At 41.1% G+C, this 21,960-nt stretch overlaps 1 protein-coding gene across 3 annotated transcripts in view; it reads right to left on the bottom strand.

Annotated features, from left to right (window-relative positions):
* LOC122930336 (cyclic AMP receptor-like protein A) overlaps positions 1 to 21,960 on the bottom strand; it is a 600,516-nt gene that overhangs the window by 496,747 nt on the left and 81,809 nt on the right. For all 3 annotated transcript variants that reach the window (XM_044283622.1, XM_044283621.1, XM_044283623.1), the window contains 2 exons: positions 17,711 to 17,767; positions 17,352 to 17,412 (listed from right to left, as the gene is read on the bottom strand). In XM_044283622.1, the coding sequence (XP_044139557.1) occupies positions 17,352 to 17,412; positions 17,711 to 17,767 (118 nt within the window). The remainder of the gene's footprint in view (positions 1 to 17,351; positions 17,413 to 17,710; positions 17,768 to 21,960) is intronic.

Raw genomic sequence — 21,960 nt, 5'->3', positions numbered from 1 at the left:
GACCAAAGGGATGTATTCCCTGCGGCAAATGTGTTGTGTGTCCGAACATAACACGAGCTACGGACTTTATTGATTCAGCTAAAAGGAAAACGTTTCAAATTACTCACAGTATTGCCACTAAAGCTGTAATTTATTATGCAACATGTCCATGCCCTAAGAATTATATTGGTCTGACCACGAGAGAATTGAAGATATGTGTCAGGGAACATGTTTGTGACATTGATAAGGCAAAAGAAAAAGAAGATCTAATCAATTTGAAACCAATCCCTAAGCATTTTCTCTTGATGGTTCGTGGAATTGACCATGTAGAGGAGGAAATGTTAAGAAAGAACTGGCACAACGAGAGACAAAATGGATTTGGACCCTGTATACAATGCAACCCAAAGGCTTAAATGATGTTCTAAGTTTTGCTCCATTTCTCTGAGGTTATTATTTAGATATCATTATTTTAATTTAGTTGATCCTTAGGCATCCTATATATATATTTTAATTTGTGTTTTACATGTTTTTTTTTTTTTGTATTCTAATATTTGCTTTCTTTTGTCTTCTTTAGTGTCTATAGCATACCTGATTAGAACTTTATGAGCTTGTCATGCCTGTATTTTTGTCCATCAGCAGGAGTTGTCTTTTGAAGGCCTTTATTAATCCCTGGCATTCTTATAATTTTTATTTTATTTTTGGTGCACTAAGTACTTACTATAGTTATTTTTGGTGCGTTATTAATTTTTCATTATATTTTAAAATATTATTGTATTTTTATTATTTTTATGATTTAATTAAATTTTTCACATTTTCACGTATATTTTTTCATTTTTACATATATTTATTTTTCACTTTAACTTGATATGAAATTATGTGAATTTCTATTTTGTATTTACTAGTGTACATATCATTTATACGTTTTGCTCAATTGATTGTTTATATGTATTTGCGCTGTCACTTTACACGTTTTGCTTAATTGATTAGTTTATATGCTATTGCACTTTGTCACTTTATTCTTTATGTATATATTTTTTTCTCACTTGTATATGCATTTATATACCTGTGTATGTTTTTCTTATCAATTACTTATTTTTTGTGATTATTTATTGGCATATTTATTATATACTTCTAATGCACTAGCACTTTATTTTTATAACACTTCAATATACTCTCCCCGTTGTAATGCACATATGCAAAATTATATTACTGTGAGACCTGTGTGATATATACAGTGGATATAAAAAGTCTACACACCCCTGTTAAAATGTCAGGTTTCTGTGCTGCAAAAAGAAATGAGACAAAGATAAATCATTTTAGAACTTTTTCCACCTTTAATGTGACCTATAAACTGTACCACTTAATTGAAAAACAAAGTGAAATATTTTAGGTGGAGGGAAGAAAACTAAAAAAACTAAAATAATGTGGTTGCATAACTGAGCACACCCTCTTATAACTGGGGATGCAGCTGTGTTCAGAATTAAGCAATCACATTCAAAATCATGTTAAATAGGAGTCAGCATACACCTGCCATCATTTAAAGTGCCTCTGATTAACCCCATATAAAGTTCAGCTGCTCTAGTTGGTCTTTCCTGAAATTTTCTTAATCGCATCCCACAGCAAAAGCCATGGTCCACAGAGCGCTTCCAAAGCATCAGAGGGATTTCACTGTTAAAAGGTATCAGTCAGGGGAAGGGTACAAAAGAATTTCCAAGGCATTAGGTATACCATGGAACACAGTGAAGACATCATCAAGTGGAGAAAGTATGGCACAACAGTGACATTACCAAGAACTGGACGTTCCTCCAAAATTGATGAAAAGACGAGAAGAAAACTGGTCTGGGAGGCTACCAAGAGGCCTACAGCAACATTAAAGGAGCTGAACAAATATCTGGCAAGTACTGGCTGTGTGGTACATGTGACAACAATCTCCCGTATTCTTCATATGTCTGGGCTATGGGGTAGAGTGGCAAGATGAAAGCCTTTTCTTATGAACAAAAACATTTGCCCAAGCCAGGCTACATTTTGCAAAAACACATCTGAAGTCACCCAAAAGCATGTGGGAAAAGGTGTTATGGTCTAATGAAACCAAGGTTGAACTTTTTTGCCATAATTCCAAAAGATATGTTTGGCGCAAAAACAACACTGCACATCACCAAAAGAACACCATACCCACAGTGAAGCATGGCAGTGGCAGCATCATGCTTTGGGGCTGTTTTTCTTCAGCTGGAACTGGGGCCTTAGTTAAGCTAGAGGGAATTATGAACAGTTCCAAATACCAGTCAGTATTGGGACAAAACCTTCAGGCTTCTGCTAGAAAGCTGAACATGAAGAGGAACTTTATCTTTCAGCATGACAACGACCCAAAGCATACATCTAAATCAACAAAGGAATGGCTTCACCAGAAGAAGATAAAAGTTTTGGAATGGCCTAGCCAGAGGCCAGACCTGAATCTGATTGAAAATCTGTGGGGTGATCTGAAGAGGGCTGTGCACAGGAGATGCCCTCGCAATCTGACAGATTTGTAGTGTTTTTGCAAAAAAGAGTGGGCAAATCTTGCCAAGTCAAAATGTGTCATGCTTATAGACTCATACCCAAAAAGACTGAGTGCTGTAATAAAATCAAAAGGTGCTTCAACAAAGCAACCATATTATTTTATTTTTATATTTTTTCTTCCGTTTACCTAAAAGATTTCAGTTTGTTTTTCAATTGAGTTGTACAGTTGATAGGTCACATTAAAGGTGGAAAAAGTTCTAAAATGATTTATCTTTGTCTCATTTTTTTACATAACAGAAACCTGACATTTTAACAGGGTTTTTTTTTTATATCCACTGCATATCCTTTTATTATCACATTGATATATAATGACACTCTTGATACACTGATGGGACGCTTGATAAACACTGATCTTCACTCTCCTATGTGTACCTGTACTTAGTAACAGGAGGACGCTTGCGGTGGCGTGAGTGGCCATCACGTGACCATGACGCACTTCCGGTTTGAGGCAGAGGCGGCACATCATGCTGGGGGAGATACATACGCGTCTCATGCCGCCACTACACATCCGTAGGCAATTTTTATTATTCAGATACAATTTTTTGATTGGTGAGCTATGTATATACACACTTTCTAGGAGAGCTGCGCCCCCAGAGGAAGACTTTGCCGAAACGTGCGTTAGAGTGTGAGGTTCTACTGAGGGTCTTCATTTTATGATGGGTATGTTGTTTATTAGTTGGATTGTGCTATCTGGGTGGGAGCCCCTCTTCTTTTGAATTAGATACCTGTTTGATCTTTTTGTCCTCGCACTTGCACTTTACTAATAGGTAGTGAGTATCTATTTATGATATAGGGAATTTATCTATTGTTGACTTCATATTATGGACTCCCCTTGTTACACTATATATAGAATACCATTGTAGTACCATACCGCCCCTCAGGGGAATCGTACCTTTTCTACTGTAGTTTTTATCTCTGATAACCATGTTATGTCACATTTAATCATGTAATAAAGACATTTTTATATTTAAGCCATTTAGACTCAAGTGTCTTTTTGTAGGTATTTATATTGGTGTAGAGTTGGCTTGTAAGAGAGGTTTTGTTTGAACCTTTTGTTCACATTTTTTAGGCATAACCTTTTTGTATTAACTTTCTCACATTCATAGCCATAACTTTTTTGTGCCTCATGTCATTTTGCAATATAGATAAGTACTGGTAAGATTTTTATTATTGGTTAAATGAAGGAAAAAATAATTATTGTGCTATTTTTATTTACGAGTATTTAGTGATCATTATAATTACAGGGATACCAATTACTGTTTTATGATATTTAAAAGCATGCTACAAGAATACATTTATTGTAAGGACTTTCACACTACTATTTTCTTTTTGTAACATTAATTTTGCTGAAAAATTAAACTTTTACTACAAAATAAATTCTGGAAAGTAAAAGATTCTAAAGACCTACTAAACAGAAATACAATTTACTTAATATTATACCTGTGAAAAAAATAGTAACACTGTTCATTAGCATTTTTTTTAAGCAGTGCAGTTCTATAGTGTACTGGTAAACTTGCTGCCTGCCATACAGCAGTTCTAGGCACAATTCCCAACAGAGACCTGTACAGTAATTAGTTTGGTAAATGTGCCATGAGAGGGCCCTCCCCAACCCATATGGAACAGAAGGGCCACACAGCTTCATTAGTATTCACTGATACCAATCAGGCTAATAATGTTACAGACCTAAAGTGGCACCCCAGCTGTTCTGGGCCCATGACCGCAGTACCACCAGTGGCCCTGATTGTGAGGCCAATAGGGGAAAAGGACTGGTATGTCAATCTCTGTAAAGCATTGCAGGACATGTCAGTGCTACATAACTCAATAACGTTATATTTATGTCACGGTGGGGAGTGGGGAAACCCCTCCACCATACAATGTAAAAAGGATTGGGGTAGCAGCTAGACCAGGCTACCAAGAAATGGGAGATGGTCACCTCCTATAGCATCCCTAAACCTGGCCCTGTTCTCCTAACTTTATGAGCCGACCCTTAAGGTAGGAGGGCCCATACACTGGAAACCTCAGAATCCTTAAATCCCTGAATATCCCTGAGGTTAGGAGACAGGGACAAGAGACAACCAGGATGAACCAGAGTCTCCACAGGCCTATCTGCAGGGCAAAGTGGACGACTGAATACATCAACAGAGTCGGCAGGTGAGAACACCAGAAACACACTTACCTGCCGCAGACACCACGTGCATAAGTACAGGTGCCCACACACCAAAATAGGACACCGTACAAACACCACCACACACTGGAATCCAGCACACCTGATACTGCCTGGGCCCCATACAGCAAGGTGCAACAGCAGCAACGGCAGCACTGCATCCAGACATGGTTCACCCCTCCGGGAAACCAGCCCCCGTACGGAGGGACAACACACACAGGGAAACGTCTTGCACACATGCAGGGACAAACACCAACAACATCCCAGACATGTAACAACAAACAATACGTACAACAAACCCTGAACATAAACCCACACCACACATACAAGTGAGGGTAAAGGTACATGGAGGGTACATAAGGGAGGACAATTTATGTTCTATAGGATGGCCCTCAAGGACTGGGCAGAAACATCCAGGCAAGGAGCTAAGCTCCAACACCAAGCAAGGCTGTAGTACAACTGCACCCAGCCAGAAAGCCACAGGTACAGACGTGGACAAAATTGTTGGTACCCTTTGGTCAATGAAAGAAAAAGTCACAATGGTCACAGAAATAACTTTAATCTGACAAAAGTAATAATAAATTAAAATTCTATAAATGTTAACCAATGAAAGTCAGACATTGTTTTTCAACCATGCTTCAACAGAATTATGTAAAAAAATAAACTCATGAAACAGGCATGGACAAAAATGATGGTACCCCTAACTTAATATTTTGTTGCGCAACCTTTTGAGGCAATCACTGCAATCAAACGCTTCCTGTAACTGTCAATGAGACATCTGCACCTCTCAGCAGGTATTTTGGCCCACTCCTCATGAGCAAACTGCTCCAGTTGTGTCCGGTTTGAAGGGTGCCTTTTCCAGACTGCATGTTTCAGCTCCTTCCAAAGATGCTCAATAGGATTGAGGTCAGGGCTCATAGAAGGCCACTTTAGAATAGTCCAATTTTTTCCTCTTAGCCATTCTTGGGTGTTTTTAGCGGTGTGTTTTGGGTCATTGTCCTGTTGCAAGACCCATGACCTGCGACTGAGACCAAGCTTTCTGACACTGGCTAGTACATTTCTCTCTAGAATTCCTTGATAGTCTTGAGATTTCATTGTACCCTGCACAGATTCAAGACACCCTGTGCCAGACGCAGCAAAGCAGCCCCAGAACATAACAGAGCCTCCTCCATGTTTCACAGTAGGGACAGTGTTCTTTTCTTGATATGCTTCATTTTTTCGTCTGTGAACATACAGCTGATGTGCCTTGGCAAAAACTTCGATTTTTGTCTCATCTGTCCACAGGACATTCTCCCAGAAGCTTTGTGGCTTGTCAACATGTAGTTTGGCATATTCCAGTCTTGCTTTTTTATGATTCGTTTTCAACAATGGTGTCCTCCTTGGTCGTCTCCCATGTAGTCCACTTTGGCTCAAACAACGACGGATGGTGCGATCTGACACTGATGTTCCTTGAGCATGAAGTTCACCTTGAATCTCTTTAGAAGTCTTTCTAGGCTCTTTTGTTACCATTCGGATTATCCGTCTCTTAGATTTGTCATCAATTTTCCTCCTGCGGCCACGTCCAGGGAGGTTGGCTACAGTCCCATGGATCTTAAACTTATGAATAATATGTGCAACTGTACTCACAGGAACATCTAGTTGCTTGGAGATGGTCTTATAGCCTTTACCTTTAACATGCTTGTCTATAATTTTCTTTCTGATCTCTTGAGACAGCTCTTTCCTTTGCTTCCTCTGGTCCATGTCGAGTGTGGTACACACCATATCACCAAACAACACAGTGATTACCTGGAGCCATATATATAGGCCCAATGGCTGATTACAAGGTTGTAGACACCTGTGATGCTAATTAGTGGACACACCTTGAATTAACATGTCCCTTTGGTCACATTATGTTCTGTGTTTTCTAGGGGTACCATCATTTTTGTCCATGCCTGTTTCATGAGTTTATTTTTTTACATAATTCTGTTGAAGCATGGTTGAAAAACAATGTCTGACTTTCATTGGTTAACATTTATAGAATTTTAATTTATTATTACTTTTGTCAGATTAAAGTTATTTCTGTGACCATTGTGACTTTTTCTTTCATTGACCAAAGGGTACCAACAATTTTGTCCACGTCTGTATATATCAAGCCCGCGGCCACACCCAGGAAACATCTTAATGCCTACTAGCAAGAAGATTAACCCCTTGCTCACCAAACAGCAGGAAGGCAAACCTTAAAGGGGAAGTGCACATGCAAACTGCCAACACTTTGCCACCAGCAACCAGTCTGCATGGCAACCGCGTCACGGTCAAACACCAATATGACCGTGACTAATTATTACAGGATTAAGGGGCTCTCCAGGAATTAAGAAAATGAAAATACTTAAACATTACTTTTTACAAATATATTCACAAATACTTTTCATTAGTTATAATGGCTTGTTTTTTCTACTTAAGTATTTTCACTAATTTTATGTTCTTCATTCCCAGAGAACCCCTTTAAATACTGTTTACGAAAACATCATTCTACGAAAGGGTCGATATAGATTTCAGGGGTCCAAAAAGGGTTAAGAGCTTCTACTATGGGCATTGAAAGCAGTGAGGATCTCAAGAAATCACAGATTTCATTCCATAAAATGAGTGATAGATGCTTCATTTTGGTGGTTCAGCATTTCAAAGAGGTGGATTAATCATGAAACTGCTGTTCGGGGCTTTAAACAACCAGCTGTTGTGTGGTTTACAACTACAAGATGTCTCCCCTGGGATTAGGGCTGAAATTTTGTTTTTTAAACACCCAAATAAGGAGTTTTTCCAGTAGGTACATAACTGGGGAATATGAGAAACACACACATCTGTCTATCCTTTAGGTTTTTCTAATGCAGAGAAGATTACTTGATTAAAGTCTTGCCCCCTGTTGTGCTCTGAAACTTAATTAACTAGGTATTCCCACACATTCGAGCAAGGCTTCGGAGCCAGGAGCTTTCTGCGAGAGAGAGCTCTGCATAATTCAAGCTGGCACACAAACACTTCAACTTCACACTTGCCCTAAAATAATTCATTACATTTCTTGCACTACACTTTATTTCCATTCGTGTGAGTTATATTTATCCTCGAAAGGTTGGAGCTTTAGATGTATACAGGATGCTGTACAGAGCTGAAAAAACAGGTTTGATGCTAATCTTCAATGTCAGTACTATGTAGGCATGCTGACCCTATGCTGCATCTCCCTTCCTCTTTGGGTCTTCTTTTTCATATTTTTGTTAGAAACAATGGGGGCGGGGGAGTAGTAATTGGTCGTGTCTAAAAGTGTCATGTGACTAGTCTGTCTGGTAAGCCGGCTGACCTTGCAGTTTAGTATAGGAGATGTCATACTGTGGTGAAGATGACTGCGAAACTTATAAATTGCACCAAAGGGGAACAGCGTTGTATTATATATATTTTTGTGTACAGAAGGTGTGGCGGTAGTACAAATTCATCTCCGCATGTGTGCTCAGTATGAGGATAAAGTTCTCTCTCATAGAGTCATCTATGAGTGGATTGAAATGTTTGAAAATGGCTGTACTAGTGTGACAGATGTAGAGCATGCTGAACATCCAACTACAGCCATGACCATGAGGAATGAATATAGAACCCTGGAACTGATTCACAAAAACAGAAGAAGAGGTTTCAAGATAGCTGAATGCGAGCGTTGGATCTGCCTAATTCATGACAACTTGACTGGGGGGTTATGGAACACCCATCCTATAGTCCGAATTTAGCACTGTCTGTTTTCCACCTTTTTGGACTGCTTGAAGGAGATTTTCATGTGATGATGATGTAAAAGCGGTGGTGCATCAGTGACTACACTCTCAACTAAACAATTTTTTTCTAATGGCATTGAAAAGTTGGTACGACTGGGAAAAATTCATCACAAAGGAAGGTGACCATGCAGAAAAGTAGTCATTTATTTTTGAAATTCATAATAGAGTTTTTTTTTATTTTTTTATTTGAAGACCCCTCATAGTGTCAGGTGAATGGGGAACCCTAGCATAGTTACATTGAAGGGGCTCATGCTCATTCCAGTCCTACCAATTTAAATAAGAGCACCATCAGCATAGAAATATATGGGTAATGCAAATGGTAAGGCCTCATTCTCTTCATTCATTCAGAAGACCGTATCTGTTTTGCAGTACGCAAACTGCGTATCCGCAAAACACGGATACTGGCAGTGTGTGTTCCACATTTTGTAGAACGCACACGGCCATCCCTATGATAGTGGACATTAATAGGACATGCTGTATCGTTTTTGCAGGGTCGCAGAATGGAAGTACGGATGCAGACAGCACATCTTTTGCGGCCCCATTGAAATTAATGCGTCCACATCTGTTCTGAAAAATTGCGGAAGAGATGCAGACGCATAAATGCGATTGTGTGAATGAGCCCTTGATCAACTGCATCTGTTTTCTGAATTCTGACATCACAGAGTTTTGTTGTTGATGACGACATCCCCACCGAACAGCTATTTCAAGGTAGGTCTTGCACTGCAGGTAGTCCCCAGAGCAGGTACTGCACTGCAGGTAGTCCCCGGAGCTGGTTACTGTAGTGTTGCTCCAATTTAAGTGAATGGACAAGTAAAGTAGTGTTGGCATTTTAACATTACATTTTTTCCTATTGATGATGTCTCCTGTAATGGGGCTGACATATTAGCGCCAATTATAAGAGGAACACAGCCTCTAGGACCTTTCTGGGATAGGAAGAAGAAGTGTCAATGCTCAAGCGGAAAGTACTTCAAGACAATGGGGAGAATTTATCATGAGGAAAACATTTGAAGTGAGTTTTGCTCCAGTCTGTGTTGGCAGCCTTTATGCCACATTTTGAAAATGCTGCATGTTTGATAAATGTGTTTTATCTTTAAATCTAACACCTTTGTCTAGAAAAGCTAATCCAGTTTTCTTACTGGTTTAATTGGAATGGGTCTGGATCCGTCGTGGCAGCCATACGAATGGTGCCCGTGGATTGGGGACCGCAATGCACGGAACAGCCGAACAAAACGCCCATGTGCAAGAGGCCTAAAAGAGAGCTGTACCACCCATAGTTGCATGTTGTGCTCCAGGCATTTTGCTACTGTCGGTTCACTTCATAAAAAGTATTGAATGGTATCTCTGACCAGCAGAGCTTTCAGAAGAATGCAAATATCTTACTGGACAAGTTGAATTCAGTCCTGTTACTTAACCACAAAACCACAACTGAAAAAAACTATTACCCCAAGAATGGCCTCAAATTCTGATTTTTCTTTTTCTTAGCAATCATGTAGTCTTGTGTTAAGAAAGTCTATGTTGTACAGTGTAAGGTACACGAAGAGCACAGAATGTCAAGACCTTGCAGTAACTAAAAAGTTCTAAAAATATAGGGCATTATTTGCTATGGACAATGGTTAGAGTTATTAGATTTCTGGAGAAGTCATTGATCCAGGGAGTTATTCTGATTGTTTTCCCCTGAAATGAGGAAAATTGGCTTCTACCTCACAGTTTTTTTTTTTGCCTTCCTCTGGATCAACTTTCAGGATAATAGGCTGAACTGTAAACAATGTTACTATGACTTTGGGCTATTCCTGAGGGCATTGTTCTTGCGGTCCCCTGGTTTTCACCCTTTAACCCCTGTACAGGGATCTGGTCTTTACTACAGGGGAGCCACCAGGCTGCTACTTCTTGGAATAGTCTCAGTGTAGTTGCCAGCTGATGCATGGAGGCCAGAAACATCAGTGCAAAGCAAAGATCTGGCGCTAGCATCATAATGTCCTCTTCATACCTGTCTATGGCAACAGCCGGCTGCTGGAGCATAAGGGCTGAATGAAGAACTGCAAACAAAAAAGTAATATGCATATAGCTCGCTTTTGTGACAGTTTGTCTTCTACTTTGCATGCCAGACATATTGCTGCACAAAGCATGATGAACATGTTGTGCTTTTGCGGAGAATGTGATGTACAAGCGAGGATTCCGGTTAACATTTGTTTTTCTTTCACCTCAAATTCATTTTCAGTAGCATGCCGCTATATAAATCTTCTATCGCTTTGTCATTGGAGTCTGCTTCCGAGTAAGTTGAATTTTAATGTTTGCCTTTCACGCATGTTTTTAACAGTCCCCGGTGGTCGGCTCACAATACGCAGACACACTTGGCTGAGCACAATCTGAGGCCACTCAACTCGACCTGCTACACGAGAGGCTGGAAATCAAATTGGAAATTCAATATATATAGGGTGTAAATTAACATTCTTAATTTGAGTTTCCCTACAGGAACAGATTAACGACTTTACAAGATAGATGGGTTAGTGTTTCCACTGCAAATAGGAATCTGTCAATTAATATGGAACTAAAGATCTGCTAATAGTGAAAAAGTGACAACCTTGAAGCGGCAGAGAAACTGACGTGCACGTACATAACTAGATTCAGTCTGTTTACTATAAAAGAATAAAAAATGAAGCACTGGCTTAGAAAATGTGACCTTGCACTTCAATGATAACACCATCACAATAGCTCCTGATACACAGTGAATATGCATCATCTAGCGGAGCAAAAGGATGTGGTGTCATTTTATATCATCTGCAAGATAAATTCTAATAACTTGCAAGTGCTCATTTACAAATCGAGAAGTCACAATTTTTCCTGCTTTGGAACTCATTCTCACTTGATGACTGCCTAAGACTTAAATTTAAGGTCGGCTTTTTTATCACCATGTCGTTTTGGGTTAACGTGCTGTGTTGATCAATTTCATAATGCATCTAAATCCACTGCATAGACATAGAGGAGCATATTACAGCTCATGCAACCTGTAGCTACCGCTAGAACAAATGTAGGAGCTTTCTGCATAGATGCATACAGTGTACAGAAAGCTGCTATGCTCCCCCTAGTGGTGACGAAGCAACATAATTATATTAATCAGACCATTATAAAGATATATCAGCACAACATTTTGGAACAAAAATGACACATACCATTTGAAGGGATTTTCTGGGATTACAAAGGTTTTCAACAGATAGGCTTATGTAGTTGCTTACCTCAGGTACATCTTCATGCATTTTTTCACAATTTGGACTCTCTTGTAAAAAATCCATCTGGTTTATTCCCATCCTGTATGTAGCACTTCCTGTTGCTGTATCCAACCAAACCCATGATGCACTTCTCCTTTCTCTGCCACAGCTCCAGCACTGCCCCTAACCACACCCAGCTAGTTTATAGCTCCTCCCACACAGCTAGTTACATAGACACTCCCATATCACTGCCCCTAACCATGCCCAGCTAGTTTATAGCTCCTCCCACACAGCTAGTTACATAGACACTACCCTATCTTTGCTCCTGTTGCTGCTTTGACTCAATCTTGGACATAACATCACAGGAAATAAGAGCTGCATGGACATGGTCATGTTACTATAGCCCAGAATGGGAGATGGGAGCCATAAAGGTAAAAGAAATACATTACATGAGCATCGTCATAAGTTAGACGCAGCCTCCGGCAGTTCAAGGGGATATCATAGACCAGCATAAAATGCTGGTCTATAATAAATTCCCCCAAAAGACGCTTGTGGTATAAATTGTAGTGCATTATAGCATTAATTTACTCTTATATATTGTATTACAGCTGCTAATATTACAACCAGATATAGTATGCACCGTCTATGCCAGGGGTCCTCAAACTATGGCCCGCAGGCCACATGCGGCCCACAGAGGACACTGATCCGGCCCGCCGGGTGTTTTGGCCATTTCAGAAGTTCTGTAGGCAGTGGTGGCGGCTGCAGGGCACAGCAGGAGATGAGTGCTGCGCTTCCATTGCGCTCATCTCCATAGTGATCTGTATCGCCGTCCTCAGGACAGCGATACAGATTGCTGTGCTGTGGTAGGGGAGGGAGATGCGTCTCTCTTCCCTGTTCCTCTGATAGGCTGCCGGCACAAGGCCCGCAGCCTATCAGAGGCCAGTTCAGGCGGCGCGATGACGTCATTGCGCCACCTGAGCAGGACACAGGCCAGAAGAGGCCTGCATTGGACCGCATCGCAGGAGGTAACTATGAGTGTTTTTTTTTAATTTTATTAAAATCGGCCAATTTTCTGCCACACTTATTACTGGCACATGGGGGGGGGGTGGCAGCAAAAAGGAGACTGGTACATGATGGGGGGGGGGAGAATTGGCACGTATTACTGGCACGTGGGGGGTGGCAGCAGAGAGGAGACTGGCACATGATGGGGGGGAAATTGGCACTTATTACTGGCACATAGGGGGGTGGCAGCAGAGAGGAGACTGGTACATGATGGGGGGGAGAATTGGCACGTATTACTGGAACATGGGGGGGTGGCAGCAGAGAGGAGACTGGCACATGATGGGGGGGGAGAATTAGCACTGATTACTGGCACATGGGCTGGTGGCAGCAGAGAGGAGACTGGCACATGATGGGGGGGGGGGGGAATTGGCACTTATTATTGGCACATGGGGGGGAGGCAGCAGAGATGAGACTGGCACATGATGGGTGGGGGGGATTGGCACTTATTAATGGCACATGGGGGGGTTGGCAGCATAGAGAAGACTGGCACATGAGTGGGGGGAGAGGAGAGTGGCACTTATTACTGGTACATGAGTGGGGGGAGAGGCACTTTTCATTAGCACATGATTGGGGGGCATCTATGGGGGCACCTCTTACTGGCACATTATTGGGGGGCACTATGGGGACATTTACTGAGGCCACGAAGAAGGGGTATTTTATATGGGGGGCTCTGTGTGGCACTAATATTATCAGTGGTATTATCTGTTTCTGCAGTATAGTATTGGGGAGCTCTGGATCCGCCATTGGTTCTATTCATCTTGCCGCGCAGGCGCACCTCTTTCCAGACCTGTGAACCTCATGTGCAGCTGCGTCACAGGAAGTCCGGAGAAGAAGAAAGGAGAAGGAGACGTTCAGGGGTAGGGAAATGTGTTTTTTCACTTCAAAATAAGATATGTGCAGTGTGCATAGGAATTTGTTAATAGTTAAAGGGGTTTTCCCATCTTGGACAATGGGGACATATCACTAGGATATGCCCCCATTGTCCTATAGGTGCGGGTCCGACCGCTGGGACTGGCCCCCTGTTTAAAAAGTTTGAGGACCCCTGGTCTATGCTATAACAATTTATGAATACATGGATAACTATTTTATGTTCCGCACCTAACTTCTACATACAGAAATAGCACTCCCCCATAACACATGGTAGTCAGCCAGAGCTGTGATAATGCAATGTGGCATCTGCTATAATAAGCAATGTCCCAGTGCTCCAGAGATAACCATGAGAGCCATATGATGAAGCAATGTCACTGTATCTGCAGGTGCATATTCTTTTTACTGGAGGCCTGTCAAAGTCCAGATTCTAGATTACCCCTAGCAGGAATATGTGCTCACCATTTACAGTGGGGAAAATAAATACTTGATACATTGGCGATTTTGCCAGTTTTCAAAACCTACAAAAAACTGAGAGGTCTGTAATTTATATCGTAGGTACACTTAGATTGTGAGAGACAGAATCTAAAAAAAAATACTGAAAATCACATTGTATGATTTTTAAATACTTAATTTGCATTTTATTGCATGAAATAAGTATTTTTTCACCCACCAACCAGCAAGAATTCTGTCTCTCATAGACCTGTTAGTTTTTCTTTAAGAAGCCCTCCTACTCTGCACTCATTACCTGTATTAATTGCACCTGTTTGAACTCGTTACCTGTGTAAGGCCGAATGCACACGGCCGTGGAACACGGACGTGAGCGGTCTGTGGTATCCCGGCCTGGCATCCTGCTGACAGCAGGAGCGCACGGCGTCATTGGTTGCTATGACGCTGTGCGCTTCATGCCGCCACTGCACTAAAGTAACACACTCGTATAGATCATACGAGTGTATCACTGTAGTGCAGCGGCGGCATGAAGCGCACGGCGTCATAGCAACCAATGAAGCGGTGCGCTCCTGTTCTCAGCAGGATGCCTGGCCGGGATACTACAGACCGCTCACGTCCGTGTGCATTCGGCCTAAAAGACAGCTCCTTTGGAAAAGGAAAGGTGGAATCTAATTGGTTGCTATGGGCAACTAAGCCAGTTCTACTTTACACCAGTTTGCTAAATATCCCCCTATATGTTTAAATACTGAAAAAAGAAATTAAAACTTTAAAAAAGAAATGGAGGCTCATTTTGTGCAGGAAGATCTGTAGTTTTTATTGATATCATTTTGGAGTGTGTGTGTCTTTTTGATCACATTTTATTGAATTTTTTCGGGTAAGAGAAGCAAACAAAAAATTGCTGTTTTGATACTTTTTTCAGTTACGCCATTCACCGTGTTGTTAAAATATTTTTATATTTTAATGGTACAGGCGTTTTTCAATGCGGTGATGCCTATGTTGCTTATATTTTTTTTATATTTATTGTAGCCCCACTAAGAAGCTACAATGTCCACTACTTAGTTTTTTAGGGAATATTTCTATACTCCCATAAGGAGTATAGTAATTCTCTAATTGCTGTTCTCCTGTGCTGGCCTTCTAGCCAACATAGGAACTGCAAATGTAATATGCTGGGTCTCTTAAGAGAGACCTAGCCTATTAGATATAATGACCAGCATCCCCAATCGCTGCATGGGGATAGCGGTCTTACCCGGAAGCATGCGCTTCAGGGTTTTTCACCCTTTAGATGCCTTCCACCATCACCACAGCCTCTAAAACATGCAAGCAAAGTTGAGAGAAGGCCGCTGCACTACTGCGAGTGCTGATGCCTTCTGAAAACAGCTGATAAGTGGGGGTCCAGAGCCCCACCGATCACATACTGATGACCTATCCAGAAAATAGGTCATCAGTTAAAAAAATAAAATCTCAGAAAACTTCTTGAAAGTCATATACAAATCAGCTTCCTATTGGAGCATAAAAGGATGTATTTGTCTTTGTATTTATGTACGTACTTCTATTAGTCAAACCTTTGGACATGTTAAATACAAGACAATATCCCTGAAAAGTTGGGGTGTCATTTACATTTGGTTTCAATAACGCAAGTTTAGTAGAAGTGCTAGTAATGAATGCTAATGGATGCAAATACTGTATATACAGTATAACACAATCCTACATGAACTGCTAGAAAGTTGCCATAAGATAATTCTGTCTACCTGTGCTGACAGTTTTGTGCTATCAGCTAGCTACAGGAGCAATTTAGCAAAGTCCCTTACAGGGGTTTTCCACATCCACTTCTTTTATTCTGTGTTCTGGTCCTTCTCGTCATCACCATGGGCCGTCAGTAGGCGGTGCCAGAATTATTTCCCCAGTCATGGTGCATGTGCCCTTTACAGAAGGTCCATAGTCTCGGAGAAGGATTCTAGCACCGCTTACTGACTGCCTGTGGTGGTAACACGCTCTGGACCAGAAGACAGAGGAAGAGAAGTGGATGTGAAATGGACAGGGTTATGTGACTGTAGTTCTGATCTCGATAAAGACCACATATTAAAATAAAAAATGAATTTTCCCCCTTTAATTACACTTATCAACCTTCAAAGCCCTTAATGTTCAATCTGTACACTAAAATAAAGACATCTTCCCATTAAAGGCAAAATACTTTTTTTTAGTTTTTTTTCCTTATATTTTCAGTTTCAAAATCTAATTGTCTAATTAGCAGTGTTTGTCTGGCCTAACAGGGTACTAAAGGATTCACCGGTGGGCCAAAGTTCTGGTACCATAGTGGGCCCCAAAGGTCCAGGACAAAAAAACTAACATTCAAGCTGCCTTTGGAGCCCATCACTTGCCACTAGGGTCGATTTCTTTGACTCAAAATGTATTAGACTTTATTGAAGATATTGGGGTTGGGCCCGACAATAATTTCCTCTGGTGGGTCTAAAGACCCCAGTCCAACCCTGCTAGTGGGGTCTCCCCTCTCTACAATCTATCCTAAATGCAGCAGCCAGGCTCATCTTTCTGTGGAACCGCTAATCCAATGCCAGTTGTTGCATTGGTTGCTCATACATCATAGGATTCAATCTAAACTGCTCATTCTCACCCACAAGACTTTTCACAGCGCTGCACCCTCCTATATCTCTGCACTCATCTCTGTCTACCACCCTACCCTAATACTAACATCCACCTTAATCCAAACCTCTCACTTCAAGACATCTCTAGAGCTGCACCAGTTCTCTGGAACAGCCTACTCCAAACAACTAGGTTAATTTCCAACATCCACAGTTTTAGGAACTCCCTAAAAACATATCTCTTTAGGGTGGCCTATCACATCCCCTATTCCAACTCTTCTCCATTCACCTCCCCACCCTTCAGCATCATTCTTCAGAACCTGATCCATCATGCAACAGTATCCATCACACCCCATGCTTTCAAAAGCACTACAGATATCGGCTGGTGACCGGCTCATGCAGCCTTATATCTACTCCCTTATTTTGTTAAGACAGCCGGACCATTTTACAAAACAAGCACCTTTTTACCTTTTGTATCACCGCTATCTCCTCATAGATTATAAACTCTTGCCAGCAGTGCTCTCATTCCTCTTCTTTTACTTTTTTACTTGTTTGTTGCTAAGTAATGTATGATTCTGTTTGTACATGAACCCTCTGATTGTAAAGCGCTGCAGAATATGTTTGCGCTATATAAATTAAGATTATCGTTATTATTCAAATGATAAAATACCAATACCAAAGAACTTACCAAAATATGTTAGCCACCAAGCTTGGAAATTGCAAAGAACACCGTCTGGCAAAACTTCGCTCTGGGGAAAAAGAATAAAAACCTTATTTCTTTAGAGACCACTAAACGTCACTTCTCCTGTGCTATCCTTGGCCCTCTACCATGCGACAGTACAGAGACAATAAAACTGTACTCATTGATGAATTGCAAGTGTTGCCGAGATACTGAGAGAAGATGACTCCTGCCGTAAGATGTCTATTTTGTCAGGTTTTATGGCCACTGAAAATTGATTTGTAATAGAGAGCTAATGGCACTGATTGACTAATGAATCCACTATATAACCCCTCGTGTAAAACAAGAATAAGAGAGTGAAACCTTACCATAACATAAGCGATGCTGTCAAAGAAAGCAGCAATGGCCAAACTCACAATCATTTTCTGTCAAGAGAAAAAACGGCGATACATTAGTGACTGATGCAGAAAGATTATAAATTTTTACATTTAGAGTTTTGTTCAGAAGCCAAATATTGAGAGGCATTTTTTCCAATCCTTTCATTCCAGATGTCTTCAGAGTCAACAAAATTTGGTTAATTAAAGAGTAAGAAATGAGGTAATGAGTTTGCAGTCTGAAGTCATGAGAAGCAATAGAGGTGATTGATAGGGATCAAGGGACGGAGTTGCTTTGTTTAATAAATCCAGTATATTCAAATTCATGGAGTGGTATGAGCACATACATGCAATTTCCCCTTTGCAATTATAGGAATGATTGCATGTAATCAAATTTCATGTCTTGAAATGAATGCCTGCATCTCAGTCTTCATATTCAAGGAGAGGTAAATCAGGAAGGAAAAAAATATTAATGCTTTTGCTCTGGAGTGCTTAAGGCTAAAATCTCCCATGCATGGGTCCTAAAGGAATGTGAATAAAAAAAAAAAAAAAAAAAAGGATACATTGATGGATCCACCTTTGGCTTTGGCTAAAACAACCTTAAAAAAAATGATTTTTACATAAGCTAGTGGTTACCTTAAATAAAATAAAAAAAGTTGCACCAAGTTTCAGACTGCAATCGTCATTCCTTTTCATACCCCTGACATTCAGTATGTAACCTTCTCCTTGTTTCAGACTTTTCTCATATGGGCATGTCCCTCCCAGTAATACAGTCCTGATCAAAAGTTTAAGACCACTTGAAAAATGGCAGAAAATCATATTTTACATTGTTGGACCTTAAAAAGGTTCTAAGTAAAGCTTCAACATGCAACAAGAAGAAATGAGAGTGAGACAAAACATTTTTGGAGCATTCATTTAATTGAAAATAATTATTAAACTGAAACAGCTGCTTTCAGCTGATCCAAATTTTAAGACCACATGCCTTTAAAAGGCCAAATCTGTGCAAAGATGTGGATTGTGATGGCAAAGGCAAAAAAACTCTCCCTTTTTGAACGTGGCCTGGTTGTTGAACTGCAAAAGCAGGGTCTCTCACAGCGCGCCATCGCTGCTGAGGTGGGACGCAGTAAGTCATTTGGAATTTCTTAAATGATCCTGAGTGTTATTTAACAAAAAAGTCAAGTGGAAGACCCCAAAAAATTTCATCAGCACTGAGCCAGGGGATCCAATTGGATGTCCGTCAAGACACTGGACGATCTTCGACCCAAATTAAGGCCCTTACTGGGGCTGACTGCAGCCCCATAACCACCAGACAGCATCTGAGACTGAAGGGCTTCAAAAACAAAAAATGTCTTCAAAGACCTTGTCTCCTTGAACGCCACAGAACTGCTCGTTTGGACTTTGCAAGAGAGCACCAAACATGGGACATTCAAAGATGGAAGAAAGTTTTATTCTCTGATGAGATTTTTTTTTTAACTTGATGGTCCTGATGGTTTCCAAACGTTACTGGCATGACAAGCAGATCCGACCAGAGATATTTTCAACGCGCCACAGTAGAGGGGGCGCCATAATGGTCTGGGGTGGAACAATGGAGCTTCATGAAGTGCAGGGGCGTCAAACGGCCGCTGGCTATGTCCAGATGTTGCAGAGAGCATTCCTCATGACTGAGGGCCCTCGTCTGTGTGGTAACGACTAGGTTTTTCAACAGGACAACACTACAGTACACAATGCCCGCAGGACAAGGGACTTCTTCCAGGAGAATAACATCACTCTTTTGGCCCATCCTGCGTGTTCCCCTGATCTAAATCCAATTGAGAACCTTTGGGGATGGATGGCAAGGGAAGTTTACAAAAATTTACAACAGTTCCAGACAGTAGATCGCCTTCGTGCGGCAGTCTTCACCACTTGGAGAAATGTTCCCACTCACCTCATGGAAACGCTTGCATCAAGCATGCCAAAACTAATTTTGGAAGTGATAAACAATAACGGCAGAGCTACTCATTACTGAGTTCATGTTTGGAAGTTGGATTTCTGTTTTGGGGGTGTTTAGTTTTTTTTTTTGGCTGTGTGGTCCTAAACTTTTGATCAGCTGAAAAACAGCCTGTTTCAGTTTATTCATTGTTTTCATTAAATTGAATGCTCAAAAAATGTTTTGTCTCACTCCCATTTCTTCTTGTTGCATGCTGAAGCTCTACTTGGAACCTTGTTAAGATCCAGCCATGCTAAATATGATTTTTTTGTCATTTTTCATGTGATCTTAAACTTTTGATCAGGACTGTACATGCTGGATCTGTGAGTCCAGGATGATGCTGTCTTTCCCTGCCAACTGCCTTGTGTGTGTTCTTCTGCCATCCTCCCACACATCTGCTCTGTTGAACCTCCTGCAGCCTGTATTGGATAATTAAACAGTACAATACAATTTCAATAGCTGTCAGCTCCCATCTCCTCCATGGCTTCCCTCTTTGGGTTCCCCGGGCATGTATGTAAGTGATCTCAAGATGAGATATAAACCACTGGCAAAAACTCAGGCATTTTGAAATTCAATATGCCTGATTCTTCTTTCCCCCGAACATTAGAGACATCATTATGTAGTCAGCCGATTCGGACACCATTTCTCTTATGTGTACATAGTGAAGTAATTCAATGGAGGACCTCTGCAAGGAGTCTCTATCAGGAGGATCATATACCATCCATAGACTGACTTATGTGTGGATTGTATTTTCTTGACACTTTCTTTTATTCTTTAAAGGGAATCTGTCAACTCCATATGGTCATATACAGTGCTTACATGGCTCTGTAGCACACCTATACAGGATTGTAATGGTACCTTTGTCTTTGTCTTTAGACTTGCACCAGCAGGAAAAACGAAGTTTAATTCATATGCAAATGAGTACTCGCAAGTGCCCAGGGGCGGCGTTCAGTGTGTAAGTGCCCAGGCTGCTCTGCCTTCTTTTCACTTTACTCCTCCCAGCCTCTGCCTTTGCCCGCCCTCCAAGTCTCTTGCCTTATCGAGTGGCCTTCTCCAGTTTGGAGTTCACTTAAGTAGGATATTAGAGAACTGAATTATGAAATCAAATTTGCTCCAGCTTCCCTGCACCCACTGTCAGAAGAATAAACATCCTGTAAGAAATCCTCTAAAAAGGACTACTGCAAACAGCACTTATATTCTGCTGATGCTGCCTGCGGGGGAGAAAGAGGACATTTAATTTAATAATGCGCTTACAAAACAGGGTGGCACCTTAAATTAACGTATTTTAGATTTTCACATGATTGTAATAGCCCATCCCAATGCCTATGTGCAAAACATCATACCCTTTACACTAGTTTATGAAACAAGGCCCATAGTATTCAAACTTTTGTAGTATGAGGTCTACTTTTAGTGAAGTCTGAGCTATTTTTTGTAATGGAGGCATTTCTGTAGGATGCAGCTGCCCCTTTTTCAGGCAGACCCATAAACAGTAATAGAAGCCAGAGTTAGTTACTGCACTTTAGAGCTAGAACTTTGTAGGTCATAGGGCCCCACTGATAAATCCACAACTGGGCCCCAACCTAGTATGTGCCTGTATAATACTGATGTCTTCTCATGTGCCAGAGAGGACTTTGGGCCCCCTTTGGCACCAGGACCTCAATGTGACGGCTAAATTGGCACCACCTACAGCTACACCCTTGCTGCACTTGCTCTAGAGCAGGGGTGCACAACCTGCAGCCCGGGGGCCGCATGCGGCCCTCGATACTATTCTGTGTGGCCCCCAATCATCTGGTAACAGACATGTATGTCTATGTCTTGTGACTGCTCACATGTATCTTTCATGTATTTTGCAATTAGATGGGAGTACTAGAAGTGTAACTAGACATTTATTATATATACTGAATGTTCAATATGCCATAAAAATAGTATTTCAGTTGGTAATACCCCTTTAAGTTTTATTTTCGGCCCTTGGAATTGGTTCAGGCTCACAACGCGGCCCCCAACCAGAAAAGGTTGCGCACCCCTGCTCTAGAGTCATGCCCTCTTTATGCATGCCATGCTGCTCCTGCACCTTACTATGGGTATATTAGCTGTCAGGAAATGTGTGAGATACACACAAGCTAATAGATCTGGTTTACTGGTGAAAACTTGCGAATCCCTTTGTGAGGCCATTTTTACAGATTTACTAGATTCTAACAACCCATCATTGCGATTGGCTATAATTAGCTATTTGAGTGAGGTCTCATGAACATGTCTGCGTCTATTTCCGTCCACAAAA

This window comes from Bufo gargarizans, chromosome 3 (assembly GCF_014858855.1).
Source record: "Bufo gargarizans isolate SCDJY-AF-19 chromosome 3, ASM1485885v1, whole genome shotgun sequence".
In the NCBI taxonomy this organism is placed as follows: Eukaryota; Metazoa; Chordata; class Amphibia; order Anura; family Bufonidae; genus Bufo; species Bufo gargarizans.
This window is presented reverse-complemented; position numbering and strand designations above follow the sequence as displayed.